At 41.0% G+C, this 14,598-nt stretch overlaps 1 protein-coding gene across 1 annotated transcript in view; it reads right to left on the minus strand.

Annotated features, from left to right (window-relative positions):
- Nucleotides 1-695: 695 nt before the first annotated feature.
- LOC138028632 (conserved oligomeric Golgi complex subunit 8-like) overlaps nt 696-14,598 on the minus strand; it is a 24,819-nt gene continuing 10,916 nt past the window's right edge. The window contains exons 5-11 of the mRNA XM_068876230.1: nt 14,429-14,495; nt 11,934-12,191; nt 8,494-8,718; nt 6,628-6,827; nt 4,666-4,750; nt 3,604-3,800; nt 696-1,945 (exon numbers count right to left, since the gene is read on the minus strand). Of these exons, the coding sequence (XP_068732331.1) occupies nt 1,408-1,945; nt 3,604-3,800; nt 4,666-4,750; nt 6,628-6,827; nt 8,494-8,718; nt 11,934-12,191; nt 14,429-14,495 (1,570 nt within the window). The 3' untranslated portion in view covers nt 696-1,407. The remainder of the gene's footprint in view (nt 1,946-3,603; nt 3,801-4,665; nt 4,751-6,627; nt 6,828-8,493; nt 8,719-11,933; nt 12,192-14,428; nt 14,496-14,598) is intronic.

Genomic DNA, 14,598 nt, shown 5'->3' on the forward strand with positions numbered 1-14,598 from the left:
CAGGATTTACTTGTGACCTCACAAACTGTAGTTCTGTTTATCGTTGCAAACAAATAAATAACAACGAAACAAAACTAAATCAAGTTAACTTTATAAATGTCTACAGTTTCAGCAAAATTTCAGCTAGAATTTTGTTGCCGCTTGTACTACAGCAAAAAGCCCGCATATAAAACTCAATAAATGATGATGAAGGATAGGATCTGTGTTGTTATCCAAAATTTGCTGATCTCACGAGTTATCCCTACAAAAGAACTGAAAAAATGAGACCTCCACACCTTTTCCCGAATTTGTGGCGATATTATGCCCACAATTCGAGCAAAACCTGCCAGTGTCTTCACATTTATATCCACAGTTTGAGCAAAACATGCTGCCTTGTCCGAACAAGATGGCGGGAGTACAACTACCCAAGAGGCATTTCCAGATAGCTCGATCCAGTCCCTTGCGACTTTATTCGGTTTCAGAATTCGCAGTGGGCTTTTAGAATTCGCAGTGAGTTTTTGGAATTCGGAGTGTAGTTTTGGAGTTCGGAGTGTAGTTTTGGAATTCAGAGTGAGTTTTTGGAATTCGGAGTGAGTTTGTGGAATTCGGAGTGTAGTTTTGGAATTCGGAGTGAGTTTTTGGAATTCGGAGAGAGTTTGTGGAATTCGGAGTGTAGTTTTGGCATTCGGAGTGAGTTTTTGGAATTCGGAGTGTAGTTTGGAATTCGGAGTGCACTCGTGGGCCACCGTACTCGTACCCCCCCCCCCCCTCCCCCGTACATTTCTACAGTTACTTTCCCTTTTACTTGTTTTAATTTTTAAGACCACTAAAGTTCAAAGACACGACTCACGTTCCGCATGGCACGTCTGTTCTTTTGCAACGGAAATACCTAGGAAATCTTCCCGACCATTGGCCGATGACGACTTACCCTTATTTACAATTAAAAAGTCGGTAAACTTTAAAATTGTTATTTTTCTACATTGCAAATATTTCATTGTTTAAATACCTGGCCTAAGACGTAAGGTGACATTCTTTCACTAATCTGACGAGTAGATTTTGTTTGTCGAGACTAAGCGCGCTTTCTCTTACTATAATCAAGAAGGGGTGTACACTACTTGCACAAATCCCATAATACAGTTCATGTTGGAGGGGGGGGGGGGGGGTATTTACAATAAAACAATGGATATCCAGATCACTGAAGCATGATACCGTCCCAAGAGTAATTGACTTGTATTGTTTTCATGTAAAGAACCCCCAAAACGTATGGCATTATGGGATTGTGCAAATTACAGCGTGGATGATACGAGGAATCCACGCGAGCCCTCGTGTTAAGTGTGTCCCTACACAACGTAGCGCATGCATGCTAAATTTCGTTAAATCTGTGAGTAAACAGCGCCACTTCAGTACTCCAGTTGTCATTTTTTATAGTTACGTCAAATCCAATTCTTGCATTTCTGTCCCCGAGAGCACGTCTTCACCGTGTAGCCGAGATTCTTGTTCTGCGGAGACCTGCTCTCCCAACAACGATTTTCCCAACACTTTTTCTTCCCTGTCATCAACATCGTTATCGTTCAGGGGCATTGTGAAAAACGGTGCCACAGTCAGCTGCGATTCGGAATTTTCCCGGTCTTTTTCTTGCCCGCTGGCCGCGTCGCTTTCCTTCAGAGGCTTTGTGGCCAGCGGTGCCACAGAAAAGCGCGGTTCGGCCTCTTTTCCATGACGAGGCTTCTCCTCTTCCTGAGAGGTATCCTTCGACATAAGGGGTTCCAAAAGTGTTTGCAAGCTTTTAATGTCGAGTCTCAACGATGCGATTCCAGAACTACTTCCCCGCAAGTTGTTTAACGCAGCAGTCGGAAATATCGCTTCCAAGCAACGATTCATATAAGGAATAAGCTCTCTACCAAGTGCGCCACAGAAATTAGCAAACGTAGCCCTTTCTGCTTCATTAAGAACCGCCGCTTCTGCTCTGTAATAAAAGAGGAATAGAGCTCGTGAAGAGAACGAGATCGTATCTGTTAAAACCAGTATTTGAATGAATACCTCTTACCAACCGAGTTCGAGCTCCGTACTGTACAATTACGGACCGCCGGGGTTTTTTCCCGTGGATTTATCGTAATTTTAGAGTACGAACCGAGAAAACGAGGTTAGTAAGGTTTTTGCCACAATTGCTTGTAATCTCACAATCTGATTGGTTAATTTGCCGTTGTCGATGAGACTCTAGACAACGCTGTACGCGTCATGCTCGTGTCATTTTGTCACACAATGTAATAGCCAATCAGGAACGCCCATTTTGGGAATAAACCAATCATATTACGAGAAAGTTATAGACAACACTTGCTCTTTCTTTGAGTCACGATTTTGGTCACGCTCTGACTTTGGCGTTGAATATTTTGGTAAAAAACAAATCGAAAGTGGTTCAGCGTTGTCTGTACTCTTATCGACAACGATATTCGTCATCACAGTGGTCAAAATTTGTTGCGGACTCACTTGATTGCGCCTCGTGAGTCCACAACATTTTGACCACTGTGATGACGAATATCATTGTCGATAACAGTACAGACAACGCTGAACCACTTTCCATTTGTTAAATTTATTATATCTCTGTAGTAATCAGCAGCGCGGGAAAGGAAACTAGTTTAACCTCAAGCGGAAGGTTCAACGGCCACAAAGATTGCCGTCTCAAAATCCGAAAAACGTTCTTTTCGACTGTTTGAAATAGTTCCTTGCAAGATTCAAACAGTTTTACAAGCTTATGTAACAGGAACGACATGAACAACTTGCTAGAGAAGGTTTTATCGAAATTTTAAATTCAGCCGCGGGCCGCGGGCGCGCGAATGTAGTATAAAATACGGCCCGCTAATTAAGCCAATCATAGCGCGTGTACTCTCTGAGAGATATGAAGATATGTACTATTGTCGATGGTGATGACTCAGGAATACTCGGAAGAAATCCAAGTGCTCCTTGGCACGCGTCAAACCTACGACCTTCCGATTACTTGTACGGATGCTCTACCACTGAGCGAGCGAATTCCCTCATAGTTTTGTTTGCTAAGAGCGGGGCTACACAATACAATTAAGGAGCCCATTAAAGGCGCGGTTACTTAGATAGCATGCATAACGAACACTGAATTGTCCTAATAAAAAAAAGCCTTGCCTATTTGTTATTTGTCAATCTTTTGATGTCAAAATGAAGTTATTTTGCTGTAGTTTTCAGTATTCAAGGACTTTTTCGTGAAATTCAGGCACTGCACCTACAAATTCAAGGAGTTTTCAAGGACAAAATCATTTTCAAGGAGTTTTCAAGGACCTAGCAGTTTTTCAAGGAGTATTCCAGGCCCGTGCGAACTATGAGCAAATTTTTCATTCATGTTCATGTGCATGTAAGCATGTGAAAGTGTTTGCATCTTACAAGCAACTATTTCGAAAAGCCAATAGGCTTTATTTGTTTTTCAGGTTTTAATGCGCGCCAATTAATTGTGATACCTTAGATATACAATGCCTACCTGACTAGCCTCGTTTTTTTTTCCTTTCATTTGTGGATCAAGACCGAAATCAACGGAAAAAGAAAACGAGGTTAGTAAGAGGTATATACTAACCACCTGTGATTACAAAGCAGCCCATTTACCTGTGAAAGGTTAACGTGGTTTGAATAATTGAACTGAATGCAGATTGGAGTTCCTCGGCAACTGATGATACAAGAGACCATGGAGCGCAGTGTCTTAAGTCATTGAATGCTGTCAACACGCCGTTGGTGAAGCTTGTCAAGGGAGGATGCTCTAGCAACGAAACTGGAGGATGGATATTTGCTTCCGTACTTTCGGGCTGCAAACAACAAAAAAAGGCATTAAATAAATGAACTAGACCTAATTAATAAGTTAAGTGCGTTTGACCACACAGCAACAATTAGGAATTCTGCATCAAAATCGCCAGAGCGAAATCAGCCGAGCAATGCAACGGGCCAGTCAAGCACAAAAACGAAGAACACATGGAATACGAGCTCCCCATTACGCATGCACTCATTCCCAGAGCTACTCGTCTTCATTTAGATTCGCATGAGATCGAGGAGAAGTGCTCCAGATACATGGATAGGTGTTCCAATATGGTGGCTAAAATGCGAAGTCGCATAGCATCGACCAATACCCGGGTGACGACTGACTTTGACAAACGACCTGATGAGTCCATGTCCTTCTTCGTTTAACCAGAAGCACATGACGTTCAAGCGTGTAACTTGCAACTCTTTTCCTTGGAACACAACTGGGGATTTTAGGAAACCAATTTTTGCCCAAATATGGACATCAGATTTTAAGAAGATTTTTCGTTCTTTCGGATTTTGACGCGGCAATCTTTGTGGCAGTTGAACCTTCCGCTTGTGTGCAACTACTTTCCTTTCCTGCGCGGCTGATTACCATAGAGATATACTAAATATCTTACTCACTTCGTTTTCTCGGTTCGTACTGTAAGTTACGGATCTTTGTTTTTTCCCGTTGATTTATGGCGCGCGAATCAAAGGGAAAACACTCGATCCGTAAGTAAGAGGCTCGAAACGCCAACTCGCGAATCTAAGTTTCTTACGGTGAATTAAATTACCTTTAGTTCATCAACTCGTTTCATAAAAGCAAATTTTCATGTCGCCTTTATAGAGGCCGCGAGACATAAGTAACTTGGGTTGCGAACTAAAACATCATACCTTTGTTGAAATCGCAGACAGGACCGTAGTTGTAACGGTGGACGGAGCGGGATTGGGTGAATAAGACCTCATTGCTTCATTAAATCTATTCAACATAAAACAAAACCGAATGAAATAATACACAAGGAAGAAATTTCCGCTCGTCAAGCAAAGTGATAAAAATAAATTTTGCAAATTTGGTAAAGGGCTTAGTGAAGTGTTTGCGACAAACAAAAGCTCCATCTTAAGGACGGTGCCTACTAATGCAAAGGTAATCTGGCCTCGGTGTATGATTATGCAGAAAATCTACATCTTAACAAGTGTTATTAAAATCCAAAAAGAAAATTGGGGGTAACCACGCATTTTTCAAAGATAATTGATGAATAATACTTGTAAAAAGCTTTAAAATACAATTTGAAAGCAATGTATGGCGCTCTTTCACAAATTGAAGCTTAATTATCTCTCAAAAATGCATGGTTACCCCAATTTTCTCTTTGGATACCAAGATTACTATACCATAGGAAATCCGAGTATCTCGAGATGCGCAGAACGTATGCGTGATAACAATAGTAGGCGCCGTCCTTAACTGACTTTTTCCAGTTTTATTCCCTACAAAGGTATCACTGACAGTTGAAATTGCAGCTACCATGCGCACGCAATGCAAGCCTGTTGTATTTCATCTGCACGTGATGCTGGCCTACGCCTAAATGACCAAAGAAGTCAGTCGACCACTATGTTCACCTTGACATGGCATAAATAGGCCGGCAGACTGACATAGTGATCCATGACAATAACAATAACAATAATAATAACAATAACAACAACAACAATAATGCTAATAATAATAATAATAATAACAACATGAACCAATTTCTGTAAAAATAGAGAATCAGTGGTCACACGTGAAATTTCGAATTTCTTCATATTTTTCCTAAATAACACCTATTCTTGGATTTCACATGACGTCACGGCCGCCATGATGGTGTCCCCAAACAATGAAATGGCGGCCATGTTGGTGTCCCGATCCAATCCTCCGGGAATTGAAAGCTATTATTATGCTAACGTCTTCTTTTGTTTTCAAGTGAAGCTATGATCTTCGCAGTTATGAACGCAATTTTTACAATTGCGTAGAGAAGCCTGAAAAATTCAGGACTTCAACGGGGTTTGAACCCGTGACCTCGCGAGTCCGGTGCGAAAAACATGGCTGTTGATCACATGGCTGTTGATCACGTGAGTGAAACCCAAGAATAGTGAGTTTTTTTCAGAAAATAGAATCCAAAGATCTCGAAGCGCTTAATTTTTTTCTGAAATCATCGAGGGAAGTTCGAAAAACGCCATTTTTGCGCCCTCGAACTTCTGAAAATAGAGTAAAATGGTGCATTTTGTTATCGCTCGTGCAAATAAATTTAATCACAGCTATCAATACAATTTGGGCAGATCGTAAAACATTTCTTGGTCTTTGCAAAGTATAAATTTCTTTTGGAAATGCTGCTATTAAATATTTGTTTTAGTTGTTACAGATACCCTAGTTCAAACGTTTGAGCGAATGAAACAATTTCACCTAAATTGCACACCCCCAAAAGCCCACTGGTATATGTAATTTGACGCTGAAACTAGTGTGTCGTTGAAGTGCATTCTTAGTGCTATGCTGTGTTAAAATTTCTTCCGCGGCCTAACGAAAGTGTCCCGTCGAGAGACAGAAACGTGAAGTTAATTTTTGCATCGCGACCATTCTTGAAATTAACATGGAGCAAGAAAATGAAAAAGCACTAGTATCACCGACTATCGAAGAACACATCTCTAAGTTTTCGTAGTCCACTCTTAACCAGTCATCATTCTTTCTCTTCTTGTGATTTTAAGACACAGACTCTGCTATTCTATTTCTCTTTTGGTATGAGGTTTTGAGTCTGTCAGCAAAAAAAGACGAATTTCCCAACTTCTGCATGCGAGCAATTCACGTCGCGACAAGGACATACGACGTACCTGTTGACTGCGTCACCCACCGCTGTTCTGAATGCTTGCATTGCGGCATTATGGAAAAGAGGAGGAAGCAAGCCTCTAAAGTCGGCTCCAACGCGGCTGAATGACAATCCGAAATACATACACTGACCCAGCAGGGAGTCCAGGCGACTACCGACACCACGCTGCAAGTCATATTCTAAGGTCTTTAAAAACTGCTGAACCTGGAGACAAAACGACAACAGGACCTTTGTGTTATAGTGCTACTGTGACCAAAAAATCAAATCTTCTTTTTCTTTGGATTTCAAAACCGTATTCACTAAACACTAAGTAACCCAAGTTTTAAACCTTGATTTAAAAAGATCCCTGTTTATTTAAACTGTACCTTTCCTATTTTATGGTCTGCCATTACTAAATTAAAATCTTGAGAGAGCCGCTCTCTTAAAGACTCAATAGTTTAGGAATGCAATGCGTGTGTACGCGGTTCAATTAATATGCCGCACAGTTTCGTGCGCGCTTCAAGACTTTTAAACTCGTGTTTTGTATATATATTGACCAAATGCATAAATGGCGGTCAAAAATGTATTCTTTTGCTTATGTGCTAATGAGACTCACTAGCCTCGCTCTCAAGCAACCTTTCTTTTGTATTTTGTCCATGCAAACGAGGCTAGTGAGGCTAATTAGCACATAAACAAAAGAATATTTTTTGGCCGCCATTTATGCATTCGGTCTATAGTAAGCTGCATTTACACGCTGAAATTTTGCGTTAGTGAGTAAATTACGTCACTACTTTTTTTCCAAGATTCAACTCTCTGAGGTCCAGACGGTCAGTTTTGAACCGGAGTAATGGCCGACCGTGAAACCCAAACTTTGGATAAAAATCGAACCTCAATTTTTTGCCAGTCAGGTGTTAACAAACACAGTTTTCAAATCTGAAGAGAAGAAGGAAGCGATAATTTATCATAGTAGCAATTTAAGCCATAAAGGTGTGAAAATACTGGCGAAAAAATTTCAGTCGATTGCTCGCCTCCCTTCACTGGTTTAACAACACTTTTTGACGCTAACGACGTTTTTTAAGGAGCATTGTTACGGCTATTCCAACCGTTTTGCTCGTTTGTCTGTTTGTTTTTTTGGCGTTAAAACTGCATCAAACTTTGTACTATGTGATCAACAAACGAGACGAGCCCTTCTGTGCACCTTTATGCAGTATGGCCAATTGTTTTAGGCCACTTACATTGAAAACGGGAGATCCCGCGTTCAAGACCCGTTCTCAGTGATCACTCGTTGAATTTGATCCTGGTAGTCCCTGGTTCAACTTTTCGGCTGCACTTGTCAATAGCCAACTGCTTTTCCTCCGGCCAGTTGGGATTCTTGATAGTTGTTTCTGTTCTTCAGTTCTGTTGCTTCGTTGATTTTGTTTCATTGACCTTAGAATAAAAGGCCCTAGGTTCCCTGCTAGTAGAGGTCTATTTTGTTTTTGTGTTCGTTGAGCTGAAGAGTACTGGAAAAGAGACCTCTGCCATGGGTCGAAATTCACTGTGTTCCGCACGCGCGGCGGTTACTTAGCGACCGAATCGTCACGTGATACTTGACAATGTGTGAGCTCACTTAACAACAGCGGAATTACTGTAAAGCCGTGGGCTCAAGTCACAATCAGCAAAGATGTCATGGGGCATGGGCATGGGGTTTGAAGAGTGCCGTCCAAGGTTGTGGACGGCGGTTGGGGATTGGGTCACAGTAAGTTTCTTTTCCCGTAATCCTCAGCCCAGTGAACGCAAAAAAGAAGAGAAACGTCTGCTAGGGGATCTAGGTGAATTAAATATGTATGTATGTTACTGGAAATCTATTTTGTTCACTGCAGAGGTATTACAAATAACATCAAAGACGTACCTTCTGCACAATCCAACAGTGGAACAGATTTCCATACATTGGACTGTCTTCGTTTTCCATGGACAATATTGGATCATCATCGGAGAATATTGCCCTATATTGAGTGACAATGTCAAAGAGGTGCACACGGCTGGTCTCGATAGTCTTGGTGACGTGATAATAGGGGTCGTCTGATGGAATCGAAGCAAGAACGCTCTGCAGCCAGGCATCACGGGCTTGAAGGAACTGTGTGCGCAAAAAAAAAAAAAACCCTGAGATTAGGCACACATTCCCCAACTGCAACGGGGAGGTTCAACAACCCGGCAAACTTTATCTTGTCACTTAATATACTAGTTTAGTGTTTTTTTTTCTTTTTTATACAAAGAGTTTTGAAGTAAACAGTGTATGACAGGGTATGGTCCCAGTTGACAGCATGCTATGAGATTTAAGGAGCTTTCTTGGCACGCTCCGCACGTGCGTTACTCATTTTGATACATTTCTTTGCCGTTCTCGCCTTGGAAACGACGTGAGATGACCAAATTTAAGATAGGGTCGTACCTCTTGTTGAACACTATATTTCATTGGCAGTATGGTGTCGTACTTCCTATTGTTTTCTGAGCTAAACCATTGTTACCTTTGTTTGTTCCAATGTTTTTTTGGCCAATCCTGAAGCCCGTTTAGTGAGGTACGACATGACCCCAAATTTCAGGTTATGTGGTGGACGCGAAAGAGCCGACGATAAATTTTCAGAATATTGATGCACACTTTGCATTCAGAGCGATTTGGAATAATCGAAAAATTATTACGCTGGCGGGAAATACTATTTTTAGCTAACGTCACCGTCGCGGTAGACGTGGCCGTCGTTTTGGCTTAAGCTCCCCATTAGTGAACTTAAGTAAGGACAACGAAGACGGCAACGAGAACGTTTTCTAAAATTGCATTTCCCGATATTGTGATAATTTCGCGATCAATCCAAGTCATTGTTCTTCTGTGTTAGCAGTGATAGGTTTCATTGTCCCTGAGAGGTCCCCATGGGAGTGGTCAATAAAGTATGTTCGAATTTAGGTCGCGTTCAATTGGGATCAACTGTTTCAACCGCAACCGGTTCAGGTTGAAAGTGCCTTTCTCCTCAAATCACATTTGCACTTAATTTATTCTTCACAGTCATACCAAATACATCGTGTTGCTTTTAGAACCTTTTAAATGAAGTTTCACTTTTTTATCGGCTTTGAAAGATGGGAAAAGTCGTCATACTCTGATTAATAGGGAGCTTACGAAACGACGACGCCGACGGCAACGACGACGGTACAAAACAATAGGTTTAGTGAGCAAAAACAATGGCCCTGCACGCTCTGCACGTGCGTTTTACATTTTGGTTCATTTCTTTGCCGTCATCTCCTAAATGACGACGACAAATTCAAGGTTCTGTGGAGGACGTTAGCACATGACGATGAATTTTCACTTTTCTCTGTACGCTTCCAACCCACTCATACCAGTTTAATTCCTCAACAGTTACTACACATTTTTAAGGCGAAACGACATGAAATAGTTTCGTAGTGATATGAATAACGCGAACTCGTATTTTTAAGTGAAGTCCTCGTAGCCGTCGTCGTCTTCGTTTCGTCGTTTCGTAAGCTCCCTAATAACCGAACAATGAAGGAGAATGGGTTCGATACCAGGTTGACGTCACAAGATAATTAATTTGCATCGCTGTTTTCAAAACACTCCCTCAATGCAAAGCAGTTTGTGACGTCAACCCAGGATCAAGACCCATTCCCCTCCATTGCTCGGTTATTGATCAAAGTATGACCGCTTTTCCCGTCTTTCAAAGCTAACATAACAGTGAAATTTCATTCAAAAGGTTCTACAAATTACACAATGTATTGGGGATGAGAATAAATAAAGCACACAATGTGTTGCGGTAATAGGCACTTGAAGAGGTTGAGTTTTCCCAATAGAACACTTTTCTAACCATTTTCGGTTGAAACGCGGTAACTCCAGGGAACATTCATTACCAGACTTCTCTGCGCTGACAATTAAGGGAAAACAACATGGCTGGAGCCCGCGTAAACGACAGGGATCGCCGCCCGTGCCTTTTCGGCCGTTTCAACCTACCCTATTACAGGAAATTAAGGCTTCATGAAATTAACGCCAATCCGGGAAATTCGCGTTAATTTAAGTCGCTTTAATTTTTGTGAACGTTGATTTCCGCGCCACTGATTAAGTGGAACTGTAATCTCCGCGACGTTAATTTCCATGACTTTTGTCCCAAACATCATTTTTGTCCCAACACTCCAAACATTTTTGACTAATCGAAAAGAGTTGCTTTTTATTTTGCGCACTGCTTTCTCACAGTTTAAACGGTAAATCGTTTACAAAATTTCTGCTTCTTCGTCATTGTCACTGTCAGAAGCATACACATCTGCTTTTTGGATTTCGGCTAAGATGGATTTTGAGTAGTCAACTTAATCTTTCTCGATGGAATATGAGATTTCCCATGTTCTCTCTTTCAAACCTGCCAGACTCCCTGCATCACTCCAATGGACAACCACGCTTATAGGTATTTCAAGGCCTCCTTGAACGAGCGGAGATCTCTTCAATCGCCTTCATTGAAAATTAACTCCATGCGTTTAGGGACAACATTTTCACGAACATTTGTGTTCAGTTGTGAACAGTTGGATATTTTTGGCATTGTTTATCAGGGTGGAGATCCACCGGTATCGTTGGCGCTGAGAAGAACGCTCGAAATAGGGAGATTCGTTTGGGTTTTAGATTTTGTTCACTTGTTTACCGTGTGTTACAATATATTTTTTCATGTTGTCTCTACAAGTTCCGTTTCTTGTTGTGGTCGCGTTAAAATCCTTCAATTTCAAATGTTAGCCCCGCTTTCGCGTTAATCTCCTTTATAGACCTTTTTTCATGATGGCGGCCCGATAAAATGTTCTTTTGTTTTAATGCTGATAAGCCTTTCTAGCCTCGCTGCAATGCGCAAAATTCAAAAGAATATGTTAACCAAAATGAGGCCAGTGGGTCCAATTAACATAAATACAATAGAATATCAAATCGGTCGCCATTTATGAAAGTGGTCTATTAGAAAGAATTTTTTCCTTCACTTCGCGTTAAGGAAAGATCTCATGGATATACCCACCACGAGTCCCCTAAGTTAAACACTCATTTTACAGATTAAGTCTAAGTGCCCAAACTTTCGTTTATCTTATTGCTATAGCAATGTTGAGTTCTAGAACTGATTTAGAATGGTCATTTTTTTAGAGTTATGGTTGGTGTGTATATTCATGAGATACTTGCCTCGCGTTAATTTAAGTCGCGTTAATTTTTAATACCTTAATTAACACGAGCGTTAATTTCTTATAATAACGTAGTTTGATGTCAGTTGAAAAAGTTGATCAACCAAACCAACCGGAAACGGTTTTTGATCCCAATAGAACACAACCTTGGTGTACCTTTATCCTAAGCTCTGATTCAGAAAACATATCCAGTCGCCTAAGATATCCAATCACACGCAGACAAGCCGGCAGCTGAATCGCAGAGCGGAGCTGTTGTAACAATTGTGACAGCATCAGTTGAGTCGAAGACTTTACGACGTCGACAATGTTCTGAATGATGGGGATGTTAGAAAGCTTCTTTTCCAATCGTTGCACGTGCGATGAAAGCTCTAGTGCCTCTTCGTAGTAGCCATTGCGTACACAGGAATCCATAAGCTGCAAACAAAGGAAAAACAAAGTAGAAAGGATCAAGTTAATGCCTGCTAATTGAAAATACATATGCACATACATAATTGATGTGTTTTCGCCGGTTAAAGTTAAGGGGGGTGTCTCTCAACTATCAAACCGTTGCTATGGACCCCTTCAAATAGTCATTTCTCGAATTCCTTCAACTATACAGTAATCCTTTTCAGCCAAGCGAGTTCTATTTAACATTCCTTTGTATGGTTCGACTCACAACCATATTTGGTAAATCACGTGATCAAAACAGAAAAGGTCTAAAACCTCAGCGAGTTAACAATATTTTTCACAAATTTTTAACGTAACAGTATGAGAACATTCTGTCACAAATCTGTAGCATGGGTGTTAAGAGAAACTATTTCGTCTGCCCTCCTTTCATACACTTTTCAAAATATCAGTTCCACTTTTTTGTCCAAATAGAAAACCCATGCTACAGTTTATGACAAATGAAGGGACGGTCCCCATCCGGTGAAAAAACTGCCTCTTCCTTTCGTTTCCTGGGAGCTTTTACCTGTTTTTCACTGAAACGCACGGCAGGGGACTGGGTCTAGTTCCGCATGCGCCTTCTGATTGAAGTAATCTCAGATATTCATGAAAAAGTTACTTCATAGAACTATCCATGCAACCCCTCCCCCCTCCCCCCCCCCCCCTTCCTTAAGCCTTAAGGCAGCCAGAGGCTGATGTGGATGGACCTGCGTCGTAAAAAAATAATATTTACAATCAAAATTCAAATTTCTACGTATGAAGTGAAAGGGTTACATAAAATAGAACGGTCTACCAACAAAAAAGATGCATGCAAAACAATGTAAACGCAATAGCCGTGTAAATAAATAAGATTAAATAAATAGGAAAAAGCTTCCGAAGAATGTTCGTACCAGTCAGGTTATCTGGCAAGTAATGAATGATTCCAGCTGCCCTTGTGTGGATCCGTTTGAGGTCTTGTGGTAGGGCGGGGGAGCCCGTACCCAAAACGGTCATGCAGTAGGTGGCGCTAGGGACTTTACAAGTAAAGTCGATATCCTTCCGGACTCTCTAAAGTCTCAGCCGTTTAAATGTTTCACTTTCCTGCTAAAGCTTTTACATACGGAATCGATTTGGGGTTTCCAGGACAACTTAGAGTCAGTTGTTATGCCTAAGCAGCAGCTGCGGTCCACGTAGTTTAGGACCTTATTTCTCAGCCAAATAGGGCTTGAGAGGATCACATAGATTATTACCCCTGGCAATCATGAGCTCGGCCTTCACACCGTCGTCCAGTACTGTATTGCCAAGGATGTCTTTAATCGGTCGAATTGTGTTGCATTTTCTTTCTCGACTAGTCACCTTTTTTTGCTATTCTCCAAAAGTCCTTACTACTCTTGGTTTTATTAAATTCATTTCTCCAGCATGAGACAGGCCTCTGCCAGCGTCAGCTATAGTGTTACTTCGTTTCTTCAGTACTCTTCTGTACTCGCTCCACAATTTCTTATCGTTTGTTGCTTTAATTAGCTTGTCTCAAGAGTTTCTGGGGTCTGTTCATAAGCTTGCGTAAGCCGGATGTGATTCAAGGCGGTGAGTTAGATCTAATTTTCACCCTTTTCGCTGGTATATGGTCGTTAATAATGTCTCTGTATACAGAGTCATCAAGCGCACTAATTCAAGTCCAGGGAGCATTCTCTAGATCTAGACTTACTGCTTTGACGTCTACGTTCTTGTAGCTCTTTGAAGTAATGATTATTGGTGGAATGTGGGTTTTCCAATTGGCAAAGTTTAAAAACTGCATCTATAGACAAGGCAGTGGTCTTACATGCCAGGATCAAAGACACCAGGTTTAATAATCTTGCTGAGGTCGCTAGTTATAAAAAGATCCACGAGTGTACTTGCGCTTCCACAGCTACACATTTTAAAACTGTTATTAAACATTTTGTTGTTCGCTTTAATTTGTTAAGTGGCACAAATTGTACAAAATTACGCTGTTCAAAGAAAATATTTGACTACAGTCACACGTTTACCGAACAATCAACAAGGTGATTATGATTATTTTTTAGCCTACTTTTCAGACATGTGTCTAGCATTTTAATGCAATACATATAAATATTATTACATTGAAAGTATTTTACCACAACGTTCAAACATGTTAAGTCACGGATTACCGACTCGATTATGTCTACGTTGTCAGTTCACAATACGAAGCAAAAACTCGTGAAGTAAGACAAACTCTTCATCGTCTTTCATACCTGTGAGATTTCCAGTACTTCCAGTAACTGTGTGTGACGTGACAAGGTCAAGGAATTTAAATGGCGGCTACAAGAAAGAAAGAAAGACGGATGTTATTACAGTGTTTTAGCACTGAATTAAAATTTGCTTTAACAGTCTTGACTCTGACCAATTGCCACGTTCCTCTTCA

Source organism: Montipora capricornis, chromosome 13, assembly GCF_036669925.1.
Source record: "Montipora capricornis isolate CH-2021 chromosome 13, ASM3666992v2, whole genome shotgun sequence".
NCBI classification, from domain to species: Eukaryota; Metazoa; Cnidaria; class Anthozoa; order Scleractinia; family Acroporidae; genus Montipora; species Montipora capricornis.